At 47.3% G+C, this 23,617-nt stretch overlaps 1 protein-coding gene across 1 annotated transcript in view; it reads right to left on the bottom strand.

Moving 5' to 3' along the window:
• Positions 1–4,270: 4,270 nt before the first annotated feature.
• Positions 4,271–23,617, bottom strand: part of perm1 (PPARGC1 and ESRR induced regulator, muscle 1) — a 35,112-nt gene continuing 15,765 nt past the window's right edge. The window contains exons 4-6 of the mRNA XM_041207012.1: positions 16,937–18,222; positions 9,829–9,942; positions 4,271–5,128 (exon numbers count right to left, since the gene is read on the bottom strand). Of these exons, the coding sequence (XP_041062946.1) occupies positions 5,031–5,128; positions 9,829–9,942; positions 16,937–18,222 (1,498 nt within the window). The 3' untranslated portion in view covers positions 4,271–5,030. The remainder of the gene's footprint in view (positions 5,129–9,828; positions 9,943–16,936; positions 18,223–23,617) is intronic.

Below are 23,617 nucleotides of genomic sequence, written 5' to 3'. Positions count from 1 at the left end.
GTCTGTGTGTGTGTGAGTGAGTTTGTGTGAGTGAGTCTGTGTGAGTGAGTGAGACTGTGTGAGTGAGTCTGAGTGTGTGAGCCTGTGTGTGTGTGTGTGTGTGAGTTTGTGTGAGTGTGAGTCTGTGTGAGTTTGTGTGAATGAGTGTGTGAGTGAGTGAGTCTGAGTGTATGTGTGTCTGTATGAGTGAGTGAGTCTGTGTGCGTGTGTGAGATTGTGTGAGTCTGTGAGTCTGTGTGTGCGCGTGTGAGTCTGTATGAGTGCGTGAGTCTGTGTGTGTGAGGGAGTCGGTGTGTGTGTGAGTCTGAGTGTGTGAGCCTGTGTGTGTGTGAGTGAGTCTGTGTGAGTGTGTGAGTCTGTGTGAGTGTGTGAGCCTGTGTGTGTGTGTGTGAGCCTTTGTGAGTGTGTGAGTCTGTGTGAGTGAGTGAGTCTGTGTGAGTGAGTGAGTCTGAGTGTGTGTGTGAGCCTGTGTGAGTGAGTGAGTCTGTGTGAGTGAGTGAGTCTGTGTGAGTGAGTGAGTCTGTGTGTGTGTGTGAGCCTGTGTGAGTGAGTGAGTCTGTGTGAGTGAGTGAGTCTGTGTGAGTGAGCCCGTGTGAGTGAGTGAGTCTGTGTGAGTGTGTGTGTCTTTGTGAGTGTGTGAGCCTGTTTGTGTGAGTCTGTGGGTGAGTGAGCCTTTTTGAGTGTGTGAGTCTGTATGAGTGAGTGAGTCTGTGTGTGTGAATCACTGTGTGTGTGTGGGTCTGTGTGTGAGTGAGTCTGTATGTGAGTGAGTCTGAGTGTGTGAGCCTGTGTGTGTGAGTCTGAGTGAGTCTGTGTGAGTGAGTGAGTCTGAGTGTGTGTGTGTGACCCTGTGTGTGAGTCTGTGTGAGTGAGTGAGTTTGTGTGTGTGTGTGAGCCTGTGTGAGTCTGTGTGTGAGTGAGTCTGTGTGTGTGTGTGAGCCTGTTTGTGTGTGTGAGTCTGTGTGAGTGTGTGAGTCTGTGTGAGTGAGTGAGTCTGTGTGTGTGTGTGAGCCTGTGTGAGTGAGTGAGTCTGTGTGAGTGTGTGAGCCTGTGTGTGTGAGCCTGTGTGAGTGAGTCTGTGTGAGTGAGTGAGTCTGCGCGAGTGATTGAGTCTGTGTGTGTGTGAGCCTGTGAGTGAGTGAGTCTGTGTGAGTGAGTGAGTCTCTGTGTGTGTGTGAGCCTGTTTGTGTGTGTGAGTCTGTGTGAGTGTGTGTCTGTGTGAGTGAGTGAGTCTGTGTGCGTGTGTGTGAGAGCCTGTGTGTGAGTGAGTCTGTGTGAGTGTGAGTCCGTGTGACTGAGTTTGTGTGAGTGAGTCTGTGTGAGTGTGTGAGCCTGTGTGTGTGTGTGAGCCTGTGTGAGTGAGTCTGTATGTGAGTGAGTCTGTGTGTGTGTGTGTGAGCCTGTGTGAGTTAGTGAGTCTGTGTGAGTGAGTGAGTCTGTGTGTGTGTGTGAGCCTGTGTGAGTGAGTGAGTCTGTGTGAGTGAGTGAGTCTGTGTGTGTGTGTGAGCCTGTGAGTGAGTGAGTCTGTGTGAGTGAGTGAGTCTGTGTGAGTGAGTGTGTCTGTGTGAGTGAGTGAGTGAGTCTGTGTGAGTGAGTGAGTCTGTGTGAGTAAGCCTGTGTGAGTGAGTGAATCTGTGTGAGTGTGTGTGAGTCTGTGAGTCTGTGAGTGAGTGAGTCTGTATTTGAGTGAGTGAGTCTGTGTGTGTGTGAGTGAGTCTGTGTGAGTGAGTGAGTCTGTGTGTGAGTGAGTGAGTCTGTGTGTGTGTGAGTCTGTGTGAGTGAGTCTGAGTGTGTGAGCCCGTGTGTGTGTGAGTCTGAGTGTGTGAGCCTGTGTGTGTGAGTGAATGAGTTTGTGTGAGTGAGTCTGTGTGAGTGAGTCTGTGTGAGTGAGTGAGTCTGTGTGAGTGAGTGAGTCTGTGTGTGCGTGAGTCTCTCTTGTTGGAGATGGTCATTGATTGGCACTTGTGTAGCGCAAATGTTACTTTCCACTTATCATTCCAAGCCTGATATTGTTTGGAAATGGACTGCTTCAGTATCTGAGGAGTCATGAAAGGTTCTGAACACTGTGCAATCATCAGTGAACATCCCCACTTCTGACCTTATGGTGGAAGGAAGGTCATTGATGAAGCAGCTAAAGATGGTTGGACTGTGGACACAACCCTGAGGAACTCCTGCAGGGATGTCCAGGGAGTGAGCGGATTGCCCTCCAGCAACCACAGACATCTTCCTTTGTGCTGGGTATGACTCCAACCAGCGGAGTGTTTTCCCTGATTCCCATTGACTCCAGTTTTGCTGGGGATTCTTGATTCCACAGTCAGTCAAATGCTGCCTTGATGTTAAGGGCAGTCTCGATTGGATTTCTTGGTGACTATATTATATTGACGGTCTCCAGTTCTGCTCTCCCCCACAAGAGGAAACATTCTATCTGTATTCCCTCTATCAATGTTTTCATAATTTTAAGGACCTCTATTTGGTCACCGTTCAGCCTTATTTCTTCAAGCCTACATTTGGTGGGTGTGACTGATACATTATTGTTTTCTCACTGCGAGAACAACGTTGATCAAGAAAGTGGGAGATCTCCCTGCCCTGCTTTCAATAAAGTGACTTGCATTCTTGTAAATCCACCAGAATGGGTGGGCAGAGCCACAGTTCCACTAGAGAGATAGAGTTAGTTAAAGTAGGGTTGGAGGAGACTTGTGTGCAGCATAAACGCCAGCATAGAGCAGTTGGGCTGAATGACCTGTTTCTATGCTCTAAATTCTATGTAACATCACAACTGAAGGATGGTTCATCCACAGTACAGCACTGCATGGGTCTGTACTATAAACTCAGGTCTCTGAGTGGATTACAAGTTTTTAAATTCATTTATGGGATGTGGGTGTCACTGGCTGGGCCAGCATTTATTGCTCATCCCTAATTGCCCTTGAGAAGGTGGTGGTGAACTGCCCTCTTGCATCAGTCCATGTGGTGTAGGTACACCCACAGTGCTATTAGGGAGGGAGCTCCAGGATTTTGACCCAGTGACAGCGATATATTTCCAAGTCCCCTTGGTGGGGAACTTCCAGGTGGTGGTGTTCCCATGTATCAGCTGCCCTTGTCCTTCAAGATGGTAGCGGACGTGGGTTTGGAAGGTGCTGTCTAAGGACCCTTGGTGAGTTTCTGCAGTGCATCTTGTAGATGGTACACACTGCTGCTACTGTGCATCAGTGGTGGAGGGAGTAAATGTTTGTGGATGGGGTGCCAATCAAGTGGACTGCTGTATCCTGGACGGTGTCAAGCTTCTGAGTGTTGTGGGAGCTGGGGTCATCCAGGCAAGTGGGGAGTATTCCATCACACTCCTGACTTGTGCCTTGTAGATGGTGGACAGGCTTTGGGGAGTCAGGAGGTGGGTTACTCGTCGCACGATTCCTAGCCTCTGACCTGCTCTTGTAGCCACAATATTTATACGGCTAGTCCAGTTCAGTATCTGGTCAAGACATTTCATATCAATAAGCCTTATTTTTCCCTCACTTTAATAGCAAGATGATTAGAATGATGCTGAAATGTAGCTAGCTTCTGCCCAAGTCTGTTTTTTGTCCCATCTGTGTGACAAAATTAGTATGGTAATATTTCAGCTTGACCCTAGGGCAGGCTTATTCAAAAATTCCTCATTGTCCCCTCTTGTCCCTCAGCCCTGCTGCCAAAGGCTTCCAATCATATTTTCAGGTGACCTTCAGTCTGTTGCCAAGTTTGTTGCTACATTGTCAACTGTGTCTGAGTGTGCAGCGCACACATCACAATGTTCTTGGTTGAAGCCTCACTCCAGGGACATGAGTGCAAAGTATGGGCTAATGTACAAGTGCAGTACTGAGGGAGTGCCTCTTAACTCGGACTGCAAACCAAATCCCCATCTCTCCTCTCAGCTGAGCGTTAAAGATTTCAATAAAAGCAAAATGCTTCAGATGCTGGAAATGGGAAATAAAAGCAGAAAGTATTGCTCAGGTAGCATGTGTGTGGAGAGAAACAGAATTAACGCCTCTTGAAGGGTGAGCTCTGATGAAAGGTCATTGACCTGAACTCTGTTTCTCTCTCCACTGATGCTGAGCTTTTCCGGCTTTTTCTGTTTTTCGATTATAAAAGATTTCTAGTTCTCCCTGGTGTCTTGGCCAACATTTATCCCTCAACCAACATTGGAAAAAGAAGACCGATTATCTGGTCATTGCTTTATTGCTATTTATGGGAGCTTGCTATGCACAACTTGGCTGCCCTGTTTACTACATCATAACAATGATTAGACTTCGAAATGTATTTTTATTGGCCGTGAAGCACTTTGGGATGTCTTGAAGTCACGAAAGGCGCTATACAAATGCAAGTCTTTCTTTCTACCTTCTTTTGATATTGATTTTTTCCCCCCGTCTCGATTTATCTCTCCATGCAATGAGTGCCAAAGCTGTTTCACCAGTCCTGCAAATATTCTTCTGCCTCAGGTAAACATGCTTGGCAAACTGTGGTCCGATTCATCGTTTAGTACCTTTCTGCGCATGACAGGAATAGGTCTCCCAACAAAAGTGTTCGTTTGTGTACACTGATAAAAGCCTGTCATGACCTCATTTGCAATACCTTTTTTCTTATCCGTGGTTTCTCACAGCTTCATATTAAGCTGAGTAAGCGCAGTAACGATAGGGGGGAATTGACTGACTGGGAAAAAGCACTCGTGAATGTCACTGCCAAATTCTGACTCATTTTGCCAGATTTCCACTTCCAAATAAAAAATGCAAACCTTGGTAGCCCCAATAGTCAGACTTGTTTCCTGTCAGGCACGAAAGGGCAACTTTGCCTGTTGGCGTAAAACCATTGGTAGTAAATGGTTGCTGTGTTTTACATCATGGATACAAAAATTGGGAGAGGTGTGGAACAGGTTGCTTCATCGCCAGCTGCTTTACATTATCGCGCAAGGTTACAGCCAAACACTTGGATTTTGAATCATTGTTTAATTCTACAGCTTTCTGGACTGAATCCCTGAATACTCGTTCTTCTCAAGGGTCTTTTCGTTAGGGACCCTGGAGCGCCAAGAACTTTGAATTTTCTCGTTTTGCATGCGTCCTGAAGTATCTCACCACAGAGATGGCGCTGATGTTCACCAGCAATGCTGTAAAAACACAAAATGCACCAGCAAAAGATAAGTTTCCGGGAAGGATTAGCGGAGACACAGTTTTCCACTTCTGCATTCTTCCTCCCTTCCCCTCATGTGGCGTAAGGTGCAGTTCCTCTCTTCATGTGTAGTGGGCAATTGAGTTTCAAAGGGGGTGGGGTCATAGCTGAGATTGATCCTGACTCCGTCTGCAGCTACCTTTGCCAGTATGAATCACTGCTGTTGTTGGAATCCTGGCTGAGTCATCTTGTAACCACCCACCCGCCAAACCCAACTGCAGTCCTGCCTAGGGTCAACGAATTCGGCACAGGTGAGCTGAGTAAACCTGGCACTTTGCAGCCTCAACCTCCAGCCTTTCACACTTGACAAGGCCAGAGACAACAGTCCTGGAGAATGAGACCTGTGCCTCATTCTATCCATTGCCAGGTATGACGGGGCTCAAATGTTACGTGGACTATGAGCTGTAATGGCAGCAAATAGGCTCGAGGTCGATTAGTGGCTCAGGGAAGCTGCTGTTGTTCAGGAATGTTAGGCTGTGGATTAGCGGTGACTTCTAAATCGACCCCACCACTGCTTCAATGAAAACTTTTATCGCCAAATGCCGGAGAATATCTATCCGCTTCTGTTGGATATCCGAGCCCTCAATAAGATTGTAGCCATTTCTGGATGTCCATCGACAGTAATATATAAAGGGCAGAATTTTTGGGTTGGGGCTCATGGCCCGATTGGATGCGAAACCGCGTGGGGTGAGGTCGGGCGAGTGTCCCAACATCATCCCGGACGGGTGCAATATTTTGGTTGACGGGCGGGCACAAAAGCGGGAAGCGCGCCCGCTGACAATTAAGAGGCCAATTAATGCAATTGAAGTTGTAATTGTGTCTGATTTCTCGTGGTCCTTCCAACCTTGCAGCTGGTGGATGGGTGAATCGGCCAGACGGACTTTGCATTTTTCATGAAACCTCATCCAAGCGCAGGATGAGGTTTTCATTATTAATAATAAAAAAAAAGGCATGGACAGAATTTTCAACACGTATATGTTCAGGTGACTGATTGTGATGCATGGACGTTTTTTCCCCCCAGATTTTAAGAGCTTTATTTAAAGGTCTTAAAGTCTTCAGCACCCTCAGGCAGCTCTCTACCTTCAGGGGGCTTTCATCCAGCACTAGTTTACGTGCTTATGCCAGCACCTGCCCTCCTCCAGGCTGGGTAAGAGATGGGTCTTTTTAATCCCCCACCGAAGGGCAGGTTTTGCAACAAATTTGTTGTAGTTCCATGGTCACCCCCATTATTGATACTAGCTTTTTACAAGATTTAATTTATTAGATTGAACGACAGTTCCCCGGGCTGCTGTGTCAGGATTTGGACTCAAGTCGCCAGATCATTAGTCCAGGCCTCTGGATTACTAGTCCAGTAGCATCACCTCTTTCTACCTTACTCTTGTAACATTTAACAGGTGATTTGCTGAATGGAAGCTGTGCTCTAGTCTTGGTCCTCCTGGCTGTGACCTCCAGCTTTGACCTTTCCCCCAATTACAGCCCATTCCTGCTAAAGTGATCTCCTGTTGTGAACCATTCTCCACTCTGGCCACTGTTGCCTCCCCCAGTCCACCGAATGCAGCTACCGCCTCCATTTTTGGAACTACTTGCTTCCCATACACCCTGTGGTGGTGGTGCTCACACAGGGAGTCCCAAGTTGCTATAGCAACACGCACTTTTAGATGAATATCGTAGTCTGGAGCTATGGATAGTGGACGGTAGAGGCCCCAACTTTCTTGCCATTAGATGGCTGACCCGAAATCTTTCCTACTCTTCCTGCCTGTCATTGGTGTGTGTGTTGAAAGGATTTGCAGGTGATACTCAATCTGCTTGGCCATGTCACGAGCACATCTTCCTTGGCCATCAAGTCCTGAGTGGGACTCAAACCCAGAGCTACTGCTTCAGAAGCAGGAATGCTACTCACCGCCCACAATTCCTCCCCCTACACTGTGTAGACAGTGGCAATTAGATTTTTAGCCCTTAGAAGGTCAGAGCAGGTAAACGCAGTTTTATCTTAGCAATGGCCAGCTTTCCATGACTGGACGGACCACCTGGCATCAGTCTAGGCATCGGAACAATTATGGCAAATCCTGCAAAGTCCTCCTTATCTGGGGGCTTGTACCAAATTGGGAGAGCTGTCTCATAGATTAGTCAAGCAACAGCCTGACATAGTCATACTGATGGAATCATAATTTAAAGATAATGTCCCAAACTCCACCATCACCAACCCTGGGTATGTCCAGTCCCACCAGCAGGATAGAACCAACAGAGGTGGCGACACAGTGGTATACGGTTGGGAGGGAGTTGCTCTGGGAGTCCTCAACATCAACTCCGGACCCCATGAAGTCTCATGACATCAGGTCAAAGATGGGCAAGGAAACATCCTGCTGATTACCACATACCGCCCTCCCTCAGCTGATGAATCAATGCTTCTCCATGTTGAACACCACTTGGAGGAAGAACTGTGGGAGGCAAGGGTGCAGAATGTACACTGGTTGGGGGGACTTGAATGTCCATTATCAAGGGTGACTGCAGACCGAGCTGGCCAAGTCCCAAAGGACATAGCTGCTAGACTGGGTCTATGGCAGAAGGTGAGGAACCAACAAGAGGGAAAAACGTCCTTGACCTCATCCTCACCAACCTGCCTGCCACAGAGCTAAGTGATCCCACAGCCAATGGATCAGACCTAAGCCTTGCAGTCCTGCCATCTCCAGTCAGTAATGGCGGTGGACAATTAAACAACTCACTAGAGGAGGAGGCTCCACAAATATCCCCAAGCTCAATGATGGGGGAGCCCAGCATATCAGTGCAAAAGATGAGGCTGATGCATTTGCAACAATCTTCAGCCAGAAGTGCCAAGTGGATGATCCATCTCGGCCTCCTCCGGAGGTCCCCAGCATCACAGATGTCAGTCTTCAGCCAATTCGATTCACTCCACGTGATATCAAGAAACGGCTGAAGGCACTGGATACTGCGAAGGCTATGGGCCCAGACAATATTCCGGCAATAGTACTGAAGACTTGGTCCCCAGAACGTGCTGCGCCCCTAGCCAAGCTGTTCCAGTGCAGCTACAACACTGACATCTATCCGGCTATGTGGGAAATTGCCCAGGTATGTCCTGTACACAAAAAGCAGGACAAATCCAACCCAGCCAATTACTCTCGAACATCAATAAAGTGATGGAAGGGGTTATCGACAGTGCTATCAAATGGCACTTGCTTAGTAATAACTGATGTTCAGTTTGGATTCTGCCAGGGCCACTCAGCTCCTGACATCATTACAGCCTTAGTTCAAACATGGGCAAAACAGCCGGGGGGAGGTGAGAGTGACTGCCCATAACATCATGGCAGCATTTGATCGAATGTAGCATCAAGGAGCCCTAGCAAAACTGGGGTTAATGGAAATTGGCGGAAAACTCTCCACTGGCTGGAGCCATACCTAGCACAAAGGAAGATGATTGTGTTGTTGGAGGTCAGTCATCTCAGCTCCAGGACATCACTGTAGGAGTTCCTCAGGGTAGTGTCCTCGGCCCAACCATTTTAGTTGCTTCATCAATGACCTTCCTTCCACCATAAGGTCAGAAGTGGGAATGTTTGCTGATGATTGCACAATGTTCAGCACCTTTCACGACTCCTCAGATACTGAAGCAGTCCATGTCCAAATGCAGCAAGACCTGGACAATATCCAGGCTTGGGCTGACAAATGGAAAGTAACATTCACTCCACATAAGTGCCAGGCGATGACCATCTCCAACAAGAGAGAATCCAACCATCACTCCATGACATTCTATGGCATAATCATCTCTGAATTCCCCCCTATCAACATCCTGGGGGTTACCATTAATCAGAAACTGAACTGCCATAAAAATACTGTGGCCACAAGAGCATGTCAGAGACTAGGAATCCTGTGGCAAGTAATCACCTCCTGACTCCCCAGAGTCTGTCCACCATCTACAAGGCACAAGTCAGGAGTGTGATGGAATACTCCCCACTTGCCTGAATGAGTACAGCTCCCACAACACTCAAGAAGCTTGACACCATCCAGGACAAAGCAACCACTTGATTGACACCCCTTCCATAAACATTCACTCCCTTCACCACTGATGCACAGTGGCAGCAGTGTGTGTACCATCTACAAGATGCACTGCAGCAACTCACTAAGGCTCCTTAAGCAGCACCTTTCAAACCCACAGCCACTACCATCTAGAAGGACAAGGGCAGCTGATACTTGGGAACACCACTGCCTGGAAATTCCCCTCCAAGTCACTCACCATCCTGACTTTTAAATATATCACCGTTCCTTCACTGTCACTGGGTTAAAATCCTGAAACGCCTTCCCTAACAGCACCCAGGGTGTACCTACACCACAGGGCCTGCAGCGGTTCAAGAAGGCAGCTCACTACCACCTTCTCAAGGGCAACTAGGGATGGGGGATAAATGCTGGCCTAGCCAACAATGTCCACATCCCATGAATGAATAATATAAAATGTCTACACACCCATTAGGAAAGAGCTATGGAGATGCAATGATTTTGTTCATTATATAGGCTGTGTAATGGTATAACATTCCTATCAAAAGAAACCCCTGCACCCACTTAACTTGAATGGCATTGGGGATATTCCCTGCTTTTCCAAACATGTACCTGCGCCACTTTAATACTCACCAGCTTTCCACATATCTGACTGGGAAGTTGCAGATTTCATTGCCCAGGATGCACAAGCAAAGCAGAATAAACATAAATCTTTTTGAGTACAGGAAAGACAGGAGCGTCTTCTCCCTAGGCATAAAAACATGATCATGACTAATTATATTTAATTATAATTTAAAATTATAATTATAATTTAAAAACGATAATATTTTTAATATTGAATAATCAAGTTTACAATCATTCTTCATACAGTGACCAGCAATTGCAATAGTTAGTGGAGACAGAGACCGACAAATCATTGACAAAGCGGTATATTTTGAGAGGACAACAGTGGGATGGATGGGCTGAATGACCTTCCACACCCATATTTAGCTTGTGAGGTGACATACTCATAAATGTTGGATTTGAAACCATGTCTAGGGCAGAACCTGCCAGCCCTACTACTGGATGCTAATGGCTTCAATCTCTGACAGAAATTCTGATAGACAAGTAATCCCAAGTAGAGAGATCGTTAAATCAGAGGCTGACTGAATAGTGGCCTGTTTGTACACATTCTGGTTTAATTTTCTCTGGCAGTGCATCAATTAATAGTTTTGTGAAACATTTCCTTTTTGCACTATGGTAGTAAACTTGTTAAACCATATATCCTGACGATTGCAATCAAATAACATTCAGCGGGATTGCACAGGAATCAGTTAGCAGAGGAAATTAAACCCTCCAGAGTCCACATTTTTCTTGAGTAATCACAAGACACAAAACACAAAGTGTTCATGGTGGTGAATAGTGAATATACCCCAAGTTCTCGGAGCTGCTTTTTTTGATTGCAGCATCTGTCGGCTTTACTCATGGCATTGGGCAGTCAAGGCAAAGGCAGAATCGGACTGAGATGCGATGACTCCCAGGGCCAAACAGCCTGCCAATGGCTCACTGTGAAGAATAGGCACAAGTGGAGAACTCAGGCTTCAGGAAGAGTCAGTGGCTTCGCAGGAAGGGAGCAGAGAATGGGAGGGAGGAATGGTTTAAAGAAATCTGAAGGCAGGTCTCCGGTGATTATTTGCCAAACTGCGGCAAGGTGCCCTGATTTATTTACTACGTGCAGAGTGAGGAGGCAGGTCCTTTTCTTTATTCATTATTTCATGGGATGTGGGCACCACTGGCAAGGCCAGCATTTGTTGCCCATCTTTAATTGCCCTTGAACTGAGTGACTTGCCCAACCATTTTAGGGGCAGTTAAGAGTCAACCACATTGCTGCAGGTTTGGAGTCACATGTAGGCCAGACTGGATAAAGATGGCAGATTTCCTTCCTCTTAATGTACCAGATGGGTTTTTTAACGACAATCGTTTTGTGGTCACCATTATTGAGGCTAGCTTTCCAATTTGAGATTACTACTTGAATTCAAACTCCACCAGCTGCGATGTGGGATTTGAAACCTTGTCCCTAGAACCCTACTCCAGAGATAATACCACCATTCCACCACACCCAACCCCACCTCCCACCCACCACCCCAACCCCACCCCCCAACCACCACCCCCACCTACCACCCCCACCCCCACTTCCATCCCTATCCCCACCCCCACCCACCACCCCCACCCCCAACCACCATCCCTACCCCCACCCCTACCCCCATCCCCACCCCAACCCCCACCCCCACCCCCACCCCTACCCCTACCCCCATCCCCACTCCAACCCCCACCCCCACCCCCATCCCTATCCCCACCCCCAAGTCTACCTGAGCTGGAATGGGGATTAAACCCGGTGCTGTTGGTGTTAATCTGATCCACAGGTGAGCAAACGGAGCCAACCAGCCCCCTTTTAAAGAAATAATAATCTCATAACAAGAAGATCTACCTGTTCATATCCCTGGATCTGTAAGATCCCAAAGCACTGTGAAGAGGAGCAGGACATTTCTCCAAATCCCTTGGTCCACAACTGCACCCACCACCACCCCCCCCCCCCACCACCCACCCAACCACCCACCCTCAATTAAAAGTGATTAACTGATCACCAATCTCATCTCTTAGTTTTGGGATCTTGAGATGCCACATTTCCCTAAAATGCCAACAGTAACTATAATTAAAACAGTTAATTGATTATGAAGATCTTAGGGAGGAATAGAGGATGGGAAAGGTGTTATATAAATGTACCAACAACAACGTACATTTATATGGCGCCTTTAATGTGATCAAACGTTCTGAAGAGACGCACAGAATTGCAATCATTGAGGCCACATAAGGAGTTATTAGGACAGGTGATAAACATCTTGCTCTGAGGCAGGTTTTAAGGAGTAACTTAAAGGAGGAGAGAGAGGTAGAGAAGTTTATGGGCAGAATTACTTAGCTTAGGGCCCAAGCCGCTCAAAGCAGGCCAGTCCAGTGGGGAAGAGACCACAGCCCGAATCCTTCTGGAATGTTTGTTTTCAAAGATGGTCTGCAAAGGGATACAGTGGTTTCTGTTGCGGTTCATCCCGAGCAGTTCCATGATACGGGACACCGTGCTCCTCGGGCTGTTCCCTGGGACAAACATCAACTGCTGCTGGAGGACCAGCTACTCAGAGAACGATGCTCTTTAGTCTGCCCGAAACTTGTTGGTCTTCAAAGGTTCAGGACTAGTTAATGACAGACTGGCACAGTCCAAAGCCCAGGACTACATGCTGAGGGACACATTAAAGATTGGGGCAGCTTCTGCAAAGATGCAATGGGGAAAGGCCACAGTCCCTGGCCTTCCAGCCACAGTACACAGAGGGGAAGGAAACTGACTAAAACCCCTCGAGCTACATGTCTGACATTAAATATATTGTATGTTGTAAACTTAAGCTGTAATTATAGTCATATACCGTATTGAAAGAAACTTGTCTCTATTGCACTTCATGTTATGTCAAAGTTGAACAGTTACTATTACAAATTTCATGAATAAGGTATATTTTTGGAATAAAACAAAAATGTTGGAAGGAGGAAAATAGGAGATATGCAGGAGGCCAGAGCTGTCCTTTCTATAAACCAGCAGTCTGGATAATTGTCTTCAGTTAGCACAACAGTCCTGAAGAGAACCTGTGCTGTCAGGTATAACACAGCCCAGGATGTAGGCCCGGTACATGTATGAATGCATTCCTGCACCGGTAAGTCACATCAATTAGGATTTAGGGTTAGCCTATCCCTAGACAGGATATAATCATCTGACAGTTCAAAGCTCAGCTACTGACAGCATTTCACACTCTCTAATTAACCTTAGCAACTGAATTGATGCATCTGCGAGATGGCATTTTCTCACTGATACAGTTTCAATATTAACTTCTTTGATTCTATCTCTTTGACATTGCAGCTCACATTGAATTCATTAGCGAAGACAATGGGCTTTGTATTTCAGGATGGTTTGAACTCCACTCAATTACCATGGGCTGGCTCCCTGTTAAACTGCACAGCACAGGCAGCTCACCTGGTCACAGCTGGCATGTGCCCCCCTGCCTAGTGCCCACGCTGTTGTAATTTGCCTTTAAGCCATGTCAGCATGACATCACGGCAAGTCATGTGATCCAGTCTTAGTTTCACTTTTACTTTGAACAGAGCACACACATACACACACACACACACACACACCTCTGATGCCTTTAACATTTACCCCTGTGTATAACTCACGTCCCTAGACTTAATAAATGAACCCACTATGTATTTACTCAATCTCTTATGAGTGATTGGTATCTTGTGTCTTGTACAATAAATAAGCCCAAGGTATTATATACAGACACACACGATACCTCCTTTGGACACAAACATAATCAGAGGTCAGCCTGGTCTCTAGTGTTGGCATGATTCAGTTCTTAGCATTCGCATCTCTGAGTCAGAACATTGTGGGTTCCACGCTAGTGGGTTTAGAGCTCAGGGTTCAGCGATTGCTGCATTACTAGAGGGGAAAACTCTTCAACATCACAGGCTAATTCTGGTGGTTCAAATGGTTGGTTGAGGTCCCTGTACCAGATGCAATTGCATACTAATAATGTTGAGGCAAAATGCTGACACACAACGCAACAGTCACTTCCAGTGTTTGGTAACAAACTAGTACGTTACTGGACTAGTAATCTAGGAGACCTGGACTAACGATCCAATGGTATAAATTCAACACCCTACTGCAGCTGGGGGCTTTAAATTCAGTCAATAAATAAATATGGAGTTCAAAAACAGCCGGTGTCAGCAATGGTCACATGGAACCCCCAGATTGTTGTAAAACCTTATCTAGTTTACTCACTTAGAACCATGGAAAAGTTAAAGCACAGAAAGAGGCCATTCAGCCCATTGTGCCTGTGCTGGCTGAAAAAGAAAAGAGAAAAAGAAGCTACCGCTCATTTTAATCCCACCTTCCAGCACCCGGTCCGTAGCCTTGCAGGTTACAGCGTTTCAGGTGAAGATCCAGGTGCCTTTTGAATGAGTTGAGGGTTTCTGCCTCCTCCACCAAACCAGGCAGCGAATTCCGGACACCCACTGTCCTCTGGGTGAAGAAGTTTTCCCTCATGTCCCCTCTAATCCTTCTACCAATCACCTTATATCTGTGCCCCCTTTAGGGGAGGAAATCTGGCATCTTGACGTGGTCTGGCCTGTGGGTGACTCCAGACCCACAGCAATGTGGTTGACATACTGTCCCCTGAAATGGCCTAGGAAGCCAGTCAGTTCAGGGCAATTAGGGACGGGGAGTAAAAACTGACCTTGCCAGTTGTGTCAGCCATGGGTCAATTGGTGGCACTGTTGGATATTTTGTCTTTTAGATGAGCTGTTAAACCAAGCCACCATTTGCCCACTTGGTGGGCATGAAAGATTCCACGGCGCCATTTTGAAGAGGAGCAGGGGAGTGCTCCCTGTTGGCCTGGCCAATATTTATCCCTCGATCACTATCATTATCACAATGCTGGCTGTGAGAGCTTGCTGTGTGCAAATTGGCTGCTGTGTGTTTCCTACATCAGAACAGCGACTACACTTCGAGAGTGCTTCATTGGCTGGAATGTGCCACGTGACATCCTGAGATTGTGAAAGGCGCTATATAAATGCAAGTTCTTTATTTTTCCTTCCTTTTTGACAATTTTGCAAAGTGGGAAAAGCCTTTGGCGACCTGGTCAACATTCCTCCCTCAACCGAACGAAAAGAAATACGGATCATTTACCTTGTATTTGTTCACGGGATGTTACTGGTTGAGGCTGGCTACTGGGTTTTAATGAAATAAAAACAGTCAGTGTAAAAGTAGTTAAGTGCGTCAAGTGCTTTGAAATGATAAATAAATCCAGAAGCTGTTTTGGCCAATTTTCACAGGCTGGGGTTTTGGCTCAGTGCAATTGTGTAAAACCAGTAGAAAGATCTGCACTTTTCACATTACACGCCTCTCCCTGTTCCATTAGAGAGATTTAAAATGGGAGGTCAACTCACTATCACCTGATATATACTATTCACACAAAGTCAGGAGCTACCCCTCTCAGTTCCATATCACTAAACAAGCTACCTTCGGGATAAAAACAAAAAAACTGCAGATGCTGGAAATCCAAAACAAAAACAGAATTACCTGGAAAAACTCAGCAGGTCTGGCAGCATCTTCTCCCGCCGATGCTGCCAGACCTGCTGAGTTTTTCCAAGCTGCCTTCGGGTGTGATCTCCAGTCAGTGAAGACCCTTTCTTAATGCTGGACCTACCTGCAAAATGGACAGCTGGCAAATTCAAGCTGAATAACTTTTTCCACCTCCCCCCCAACTCCCGAGTTAGTTTTTTTTTATATATAGAGGAACAAAGTATAGGACAGATAGACTGGGTCCAAAAAAAAACGAATTATAACTTTAAAAAAAGACATAGGGAGATGGGAAAGTATAGCAAGGTGAAGAAAATGGGTGAGCAGAATGGAAGGACCAAAAAGCAGTGCCCTCCTTTGTATGGAGCAGGACTCCAACAGGTGAGACTCACCTTACACCGCACATATTGGTCTGATCCCAGCTAACTTTGCTACTCCTGACATTTAGGCAAGTTTTAGATTTTTCAGTGTCTCAGTGCGTGAACTAAGACTAACAAATTTACCTGGCCTAGTGCCACAGCCATCTGTCTGATCAACCGATATTCTGAAGGTTGAATTTAGCAATAGGGATTAAATATAATGTGGTGTCATTGAGTTGAAGCTGATAGATTATCTTTTACCTCTTCAACCACTGAATAATCAGTTAAAGCCTACTTTACATGAGGTTAAAATAAACTTCCGACAAGTAGTCATATGGTAGCACAGAACTTTGAGTATTACTGCAAAAAGACATTCTGTCGAAGCTTTCCATCTTTCAATCATTAGGACAGATTCATAAGAATGCCAATTGTAAAGGGAACAACAATTTATACTGCATGAGAAGAGAGTGCTGATTGGTTGACAAGTGGACTCTGACTGGTAGAGGCATTGACATGGAGAATGAACCATGAACCTTGGGGAACAGCCATTCCCCGGTTCCTTCTCCAGGGCAATGCCTTGACCAATTAGAGTCGACCTGCCTGGTTTGAATTTAAACAAAGGCATGGCAGTTAACTGTTCCTTGGTGCATTCTCCAGGGCAATTCCTCTGCCAATCAGAATCTATTTGCCAACCAACTAGCACTCTCTTCTCATGTAGTATATATTATTGTTCCATTTACAAGCGGAATTCTTGCAATTGAGTGCAAGATGAAAAGATTCACCAGCATGTCTCTTTTCAGCAATACACAAAATCCCTTCAATTTTTTATAGCTTAACACCAGTTGAGTAAGTTCTGGGGAAGTACATTACACTGGTCGGTATAAAAGGCTCGAGGGGCAGTTAGACACATTTCTGAGAAGGATTGAGAATTAAGGCGGAAAGATATAAGGAGAAACATGGCACTGACCTATAAGGTGGGTGCAGATGAGCTGGGCCTAACATTGCTGTTGCTGAGCATTCCTATGCTTGTTAAAGCACACTGCAATGCTCAATGTAACTGTTAGTGAAGACGAACAAGCAGCAGTCATCTTTAACAACATGTGTAGCATTTTCTTCAAATCCAGCCACTTGCCGGACAGTTATATTTGTTTGCTCCACTGGTCAAATTAACTTCTAAGCAATGACCTGCACACCAGCACTGATTAGTATTCATTCAATAAGCTACCTCTTTGTATGGCGCTTTCCATCATAGTCTGACTTCCATCACCTTCCGAATATTTCACTAATGCATTATTTAGCGATCCAAGGTCAGAATTGCCATCAACCTTTGTGCTTTCAGATGTGTTCGAATTCTTGGCAGACACCATTGCTGTTTGCCCTTGCTTTGTTGGATGCAAGTATTTACGTACCAAGGACTGAATCACGGCCAATAAATTAATTTTCCTGGGATCACAGCCCCCTCGCTTTACACGCTTGAACACAGAAGGCACACGCAAGAAAAATAAATCTTCACCCTCTTCCGCCCCGAAATCCTCATAAAAATAATCATAACTTTCGGGGACCGTGATGGAATAATCTTCCTCGCCTTTCCCTTCTGCTGCTGGCATTAATTCCAAATGAGGTGAACATTCCGTGCTTATTGGAAACTGGTTGACATCTGATACGGTGACAGAAGTCTGAGTATCCGTATCCTCCTCCAAGGTGCTTTGACTTTGACTGTCACTGTGAGCAGCAGTTCGTCTGGCCATGTTGTGCTGGCCTTGAACCTGTGTGCCTCCCCACAATTCTGGGAGGGCCTTGGGATCTTTCCCGTGCACTTGAATGTCTTGCGTGCATCCAAGTCCAACATCTAAATGGTCACCTTTGGCCATCTCTATATGGTTTTTATAACAGTCACTGTCAAGGCCATTTTCTGCATAGCTCTCCATGTCCCATGTGATGTTGGGTTGAGAACAGGCATTCCCATCATGAAGCTGGTTTACTATGGTAGGAGCAATGGAATTAGATTGATGTGTAGACTGCAAGGATTCGGTAGTAGAAATGAGAAGACACTGTTGGCTTCTGGAAGAATGGAGTTCCTCACCAGAGATTAAGAAGCATTGTTGGCTTCTGGATGTATTGCCACTTGACATCATTTGAGTTGTGGCCATAAGAAACTGATTTACAAGTTCTAGTTCAAAATCTTCTTCACTGGCAGACAAGACTTCCTCAGAGGTGTAGAGCGGGTGGCTATTTTCCTGAGGAAAGGGCCCATCAGGTTTGGCTCTGTTTTGAAACACTGCCACTCCCAGTTCCTTGTCTAATCTCTTTGCAGAAGGTGTGTTTTCGGGGGACTGGTGGTATTTGCTAATATTCATCCTCTTGCTCCGTTTATGGTGAGAGCGTAAGATCTTCTCAGAATCATCACTGAGATCAGAATCTTCAGAGGTAACCAGAGCAGGTTTTAGGATGCATTTGCACTCCTCAGGCACACTGTCAAACAAAGGCCAATCTCTGTCGCACTGGTGGAAGCTGTAACCAAAATCATCCATATCTGAAACTACAGAGGGTTGGCAATTTAGCAAAGGAAAGATGTATCAGTTGCAAGGTTTAAAGAGCTGGAATTAGTTTTGTGTTTGCACGTGCGTGAATGGCTAAAGGCCCATTTATACTGCAGCTTTAGGGTCAGACAAAGAAAATGGCCTAGGTACTGGATTATAAATCTTCTGCTCTTTTGGACAGAAAGAGGCGCCAAAGGGTCCAATATGGCGTGTGCACACCCAGTCAACACCGGGAATGCGCCCGTGCCGTATTGGTTAAGGCACATTTCAGTCATCAAGACGTTAGATCCATTGCCTATTCAAATGGGTGTCCTAACACTGGTATCAAACCCTTTACCAAATTGGGTGCAGATTGAGAACATGATGCGGATGGGCAATAAATGCTGGCCCAGCCAGTGAAGCCCGCATCCCATGAATGAATAAAAAAGGAGATGTCGGTTCTCTCAAGGTGTGCAAGCAAGCAAACTAACCATTCTTGAAGGGATTGGTGTTAGCTGCCACTCACCCTTGGCTCCACATTAAAATGAGCATTGGTGGGAATCCACTCTCCCGAACCCCTGGCACGCTTCTTACTGTCTCACCCCACACCTGGATTTGTCCGCTGCCCTCGGACCTTTCTCCTCCTCCCCTGCAACCGATGAGCAGGAATGCAACGAGCGAAAGCATTTAATGGCCCCTTGCACCCGTTGTGAAATGTCACCACTACTGTTTCCCATCATATTGTGGACTCAAACATCCAGTGCACCTGCGGACTTACTGAAATAAACACTAAGGTGACTTAATAGCGAAAGGTTCCTGCTTGTGCACTTCATGAAGCCTTGTTCACCCGAAATGTGTGTTATGAAATCACGCACACAAAGCCAGCATTTACCCAAAATGCCTTGCTATCAAACAGGGCTGCTCCCAGTATTACACTGCAGCTGGTCACACCTTACCTGCCATAACTGAGGGGATCTCTTCTCTAGCAGTTAATGGACATTGGCATCAATGGACAATGTCCCTATATTTAGTCTATCACGGCACATTGCTAAGCTGTTGGATTGCCCTCGTGTGCCCACAACATTCACAATTTCCTCTTTTAAAATGAGACACACTCATGAGAACACTGCTGGCTGCCTGGCTCCTGCTGGACTCCCCGACGTGAAAACCTGACTCCAATTGGGGTCCTGACCCAAAGTGAGATAGCACTCTCCCAAACGCTTGGCAGCCAGGGCAAGCCTCAGATCCCGCTGGGTTCGAAACCCAGAGTCCACAAATAATTAATACAATTTTCCAGTTTAGGCCCTGAGTGACCCCTGCAAATGTCCTTGTGGGATATTACAGAGCGAGGGGGAAGTGGGTTATCTGGGCCCTACTGTATTGCTAAGTGCGCTAAAAATACATCAGGATTGCTTTTATCTGAGGAATAGTTGATATCTATACCTCATACCTGCATCAGGCTGTGAGTACAATTCAAACACCACCCACATTTGAAATATTTTAGCAAATAAGGTATGGGCAATTGGTCCTTTTTATGTTGCTGCTGTATTATCAAATAACATTGGCATTGTACCTATATGTTTTAATAGAAAAACTACTCACCTTGAGTCCTGCTCCAAGCACACGACGCAAAGGACAGTGCACTGAGCTCCCACAGTTACGTGTGCACTGTACCAGGGTTTGACCTTTGCTGGGACACACTGTCCTTTAGTAACAGTTCTATGGGATGATTAAAAATAGACCTGACTGCCATCACATGGACTGCGTTTGGCTTTCCTTCCTCCAGTATGATAGTCAGCAGTATTATAACATTACAGTCCACTAATAGAATCACACAGTAACCCAATCATCAGTGTGGTTCTAGGTTGATCCGGGAACATTCAAGCTGGGTTTCTGGAGTTTAAAGGGCCTGAGGAGATTTGGGGGGGGGCAGGGCGGGTGGGTCCTTGAGGTTGTTGAATGATCGAATCGACAAGACCTACTTCACAGAAGGAGGCCATTCAGCCCATCTTACCAGCACTGGCTCTGTGAATCAGCAGTTGTAGCCCAAAGGCCCTGATTTTTATCCATAACCCTGTAAATTTCTCAACTTTAACTCCCTATTTATACAGTCAGCTTCCACCACCTTTTCAGTTCGAGTGTTCTAGATCCCGCTTACTCTCCAAGGGGAATATTTCTCCTCATCTCCCGGCTAGATCTTTTGCCAATGGTTTTAAATCTCCATCCTCTGGTTATCGTTCCACTCACGAGAAGGAATGATTTTCCTCCAGCCATTCCATCAAAACTTCTGATCGTCTTTGAAATCCCTACTCGGTCACCGCATGACCTTCTCTGAGCCAAGGACAGCAGTCCGAGTTTTTCCACGTTCTCCTCATAACTGAAGTCCCTCATCCCAGATAAACCTCCCCTCTACCCTCTCTGAAGCCTTTACAGCTTCCCTGAAGTGTATGGCTCAGAATTGTCCACAATAACATGTCTGTGCGCAAAATGACACGCGGTTATGTCGGGCGAGTGTCCTGATGTCACCGCGCGCCATCGTGATATTTGGCTGGGTGGAGGCGCGATGATGTCCGACACGTACCCGCCATTAATTAACGGGCCACTTAAGGCCCTTTGGTCTTCAATCAACGCTGATTTTTCGTCGCCCGAGCGATCTTCGGGTCAGCGCACGGGCGCAACGGGCAGGCGGGCAGGAGACGTTTGTATTAACCTCATCCACGGGCGGGATAACAGGGCTCAGTGGGGTCGTGAATCTGCTCTGGGAAGTATGTATTGTTGAAAGTTTTATAAACTTGCCTGTGTGATCTGCAGTGCTTCAGAACACATCCCAGCTGCTTATTCCAGACTCTTAACCTTCAGGTCCGCACTCTGCAGTGAGGAATCTGTTCCGGGCCTGCAGGTTTCAGGAAGCCTTCCCTTAGCCTGGGAATGGGAGCGGATCTGTCCACTGGAGGCAGCTCCTCTAAGGGGGAAGGGAGGGGGAGGAGGACAGGAGTGCACATTCAGCCTCCAGGGGAGCTACCTTCGGGAGGACAGGCACAGACACAAGGGGCGCAGGGCCAAGAGGTAGACCAAGGTGGAAGGGGCCGCAGAAGATGCCACCATCTTGCTGCCAGGGTATACAGGCGGTGAAGCAGCTACCTCAATATGTCTGAGGTGCAGTGCCGAAGGAGGCTCTGTCTCTCAATGGAGACAGTCAACTATATCTGTCAGATGATTGGGCCTGAGATCTCTCCTGTGTGGGTGGACACCCCATGCCAGCGGATCTAAAGGTCACAGCTGCCCTCAACTTCTATGCCTCTGGTTCCTTCCAGGGCTCGGTGGGTGATCCTTGCTGTGTCTCTCAATCAGCTGTCCACACTTGTGTCAAGCAGGTTACAGATGCTCTGTTCAGACGGGCATTGACCTTCATCCACTTCTGCTGGGACTAGGCAAGTCAGACACAGTGACCCAGAGGCTTCGCGGCCATTGCTGGCTTCCCCCGTGTCCATGATGCTATAGACTGTACACATGTGGCTATCAAGGTGCCAGCAGGTGAGCCCAGTGCCTTCATCTACAGGAAAGGAACTCCATGAACGTGCAGATAGTGTGTGATCACAGGAGGCTGATTCTACAAGTCTGTGTAAGGTACCCAGGCAGCTCCCACAACACCTACATCCTCAGACACTCCCAGGTGCCGGAGCTCTTCAGTGCTCCAGCTCGGCTGGATGGATAGCTGCTGGGTGACAAGGGCTATCCCCTCAGAAGGTGGCTCATGACGCCTCTCTGCCATCCAAGAACAGAAGCTGAGCAGCGGTACAACAGGAGCCATGCCTCCACGAGGGCTGTGGTGGAGAGAGCCATTGGTCTTCTCAAGATGCACTTCCGATGCCTGGACCGCTCAGGGGGCGCACTCCAGTAACCCCCAGATCGTGTCTCAGTGATGGTGGTTGCATGCTGCACTCTCCACAATCTTGCGCTGGAAAGGGGGGACACAGTGGACGATGAAGATGTCGAATCAGTGGCTGAGGCTGCACACGACGAGTCTAGCAGTGAGTCCGAGGATGAGCACAGGGAAATGCTGAGGGGGTAGACGCTGACCTGGGACTACTCCAGGGAGGCAGGGACACCAGGGAGGCTTTAATCCAATGAACCTTCAGCTAGTGCACCACAGATGGGTCACCAGGACAAGCCTGGCCTGATGCCTTGATACTCGACACCAAAGTGCAAAATCTGCCAGGTCAGCAGCACTAAATAAGGGCCTTGTAAATAAAGCTGAATGTCCAACAAATCATTCATTACATTTCTGTCAACCATACACATGCAGAAGAAACGAGGCACTCTCAGCCATGGTCACACATCTGCATTTAATGTGTGAAGCATAAGAGCTTATCACAAAGAGAAAGCAATAGTGTTAACAATCAAAAAGAAATCATAAGGACCTCATCTCGGGCCAACACAAAAGCACCAGTGATAAACCCGTGATGTGCCTAAGGTCCCTTATGTTTACGTTTCCGGGTGCTACGTCTTGGTGCTGCCCCCTCGCTCAGAGTGGTGTCTGAGACAGCTGCTGACCCTCCTGTCCTGTTGGCCTCGATGACCTTGGTGGTCGTCCTCTGGCCCTTGGAGCCTGTGCTGGCCCCGCCTGGGAGGGAGCTGCCAGTTCCACAGCTGGCACCTCCCCAGTCATCGCAGCCTCATCAGATGGTACAGTCACTGACAGAGGGGCAGAGGAGCTGCCGCCCTCATCCGGAGCGTCGTGAAAGGAGCTCACAGATATAACAGGCAGCTGCTGCGCCAATGTGAGGCCGCTTCAGACCTCCCTGCTCACCGGGGAAGGATGGGCATCGAGCTGGGAGGTTTGATGCCCACACTATCTCCCAAACTGGCAATGACCAGTTGAGGTCAATGCCGATGTGAGGACTTGCTGGTCAGAGCTCATCCCCAGGAATCCCTGGTGTGTCTCCTGGAGTAGGTTCTCCACGAGAGTCGCCACTCTCTCTATGGAGGACGCATGGCGCTCGGACATGAGGCTCATTGCTTTGGCGAGCGTTTGCATAGACTCCTCCATCACGGACACCAAGCCAAGTGTAGCCTCATGTATCTCCCCCAGATGCTCCCGCACACCCGGCCACATTTCCTGCAGCTGCTGTGTCGCAGACAACTCCAGAGGCTCATCATCAGGTACCAACTGAGCATGTGTCTGGTCCCCTGCAGTCCTCCGACTGCTGGCACCATGGGCACCCCCTGTCTCTGCCAGCTCCTCCAGTGAGGGTGAAGTGCCCTCACCGCTGTGCCCCGGGACACTAGCCAATGTTCTAATTCCCACCAAGGTGCTAGTATCTGTGCTGGTGCCTGCCTGGCAGAGATGGTGTAACGCTGGTGAGACTTCAGGACCCTCAGGTGTG

This window comes from Carcharodon carcharias, chromosome 15 (assembly GCF_017639515.1).
Source record: "Carcharodon carcharias isolate sCarCar2 chromosome 15, sCarCar2.pri, whole genome shotgun sequence".
Taxonomy (NCBI): domain Eukaryota; kingdom Metazoa; phylum Chordata; class Chondrichthyes; order Lamniformes; family Lamnidae; genus Carcharodon; species Carcharodon carcharias.
Note: the sequence above shows the minus strand (reverse complement) of the source record. Positions and strands in the feature narration are given on the sequence as shown.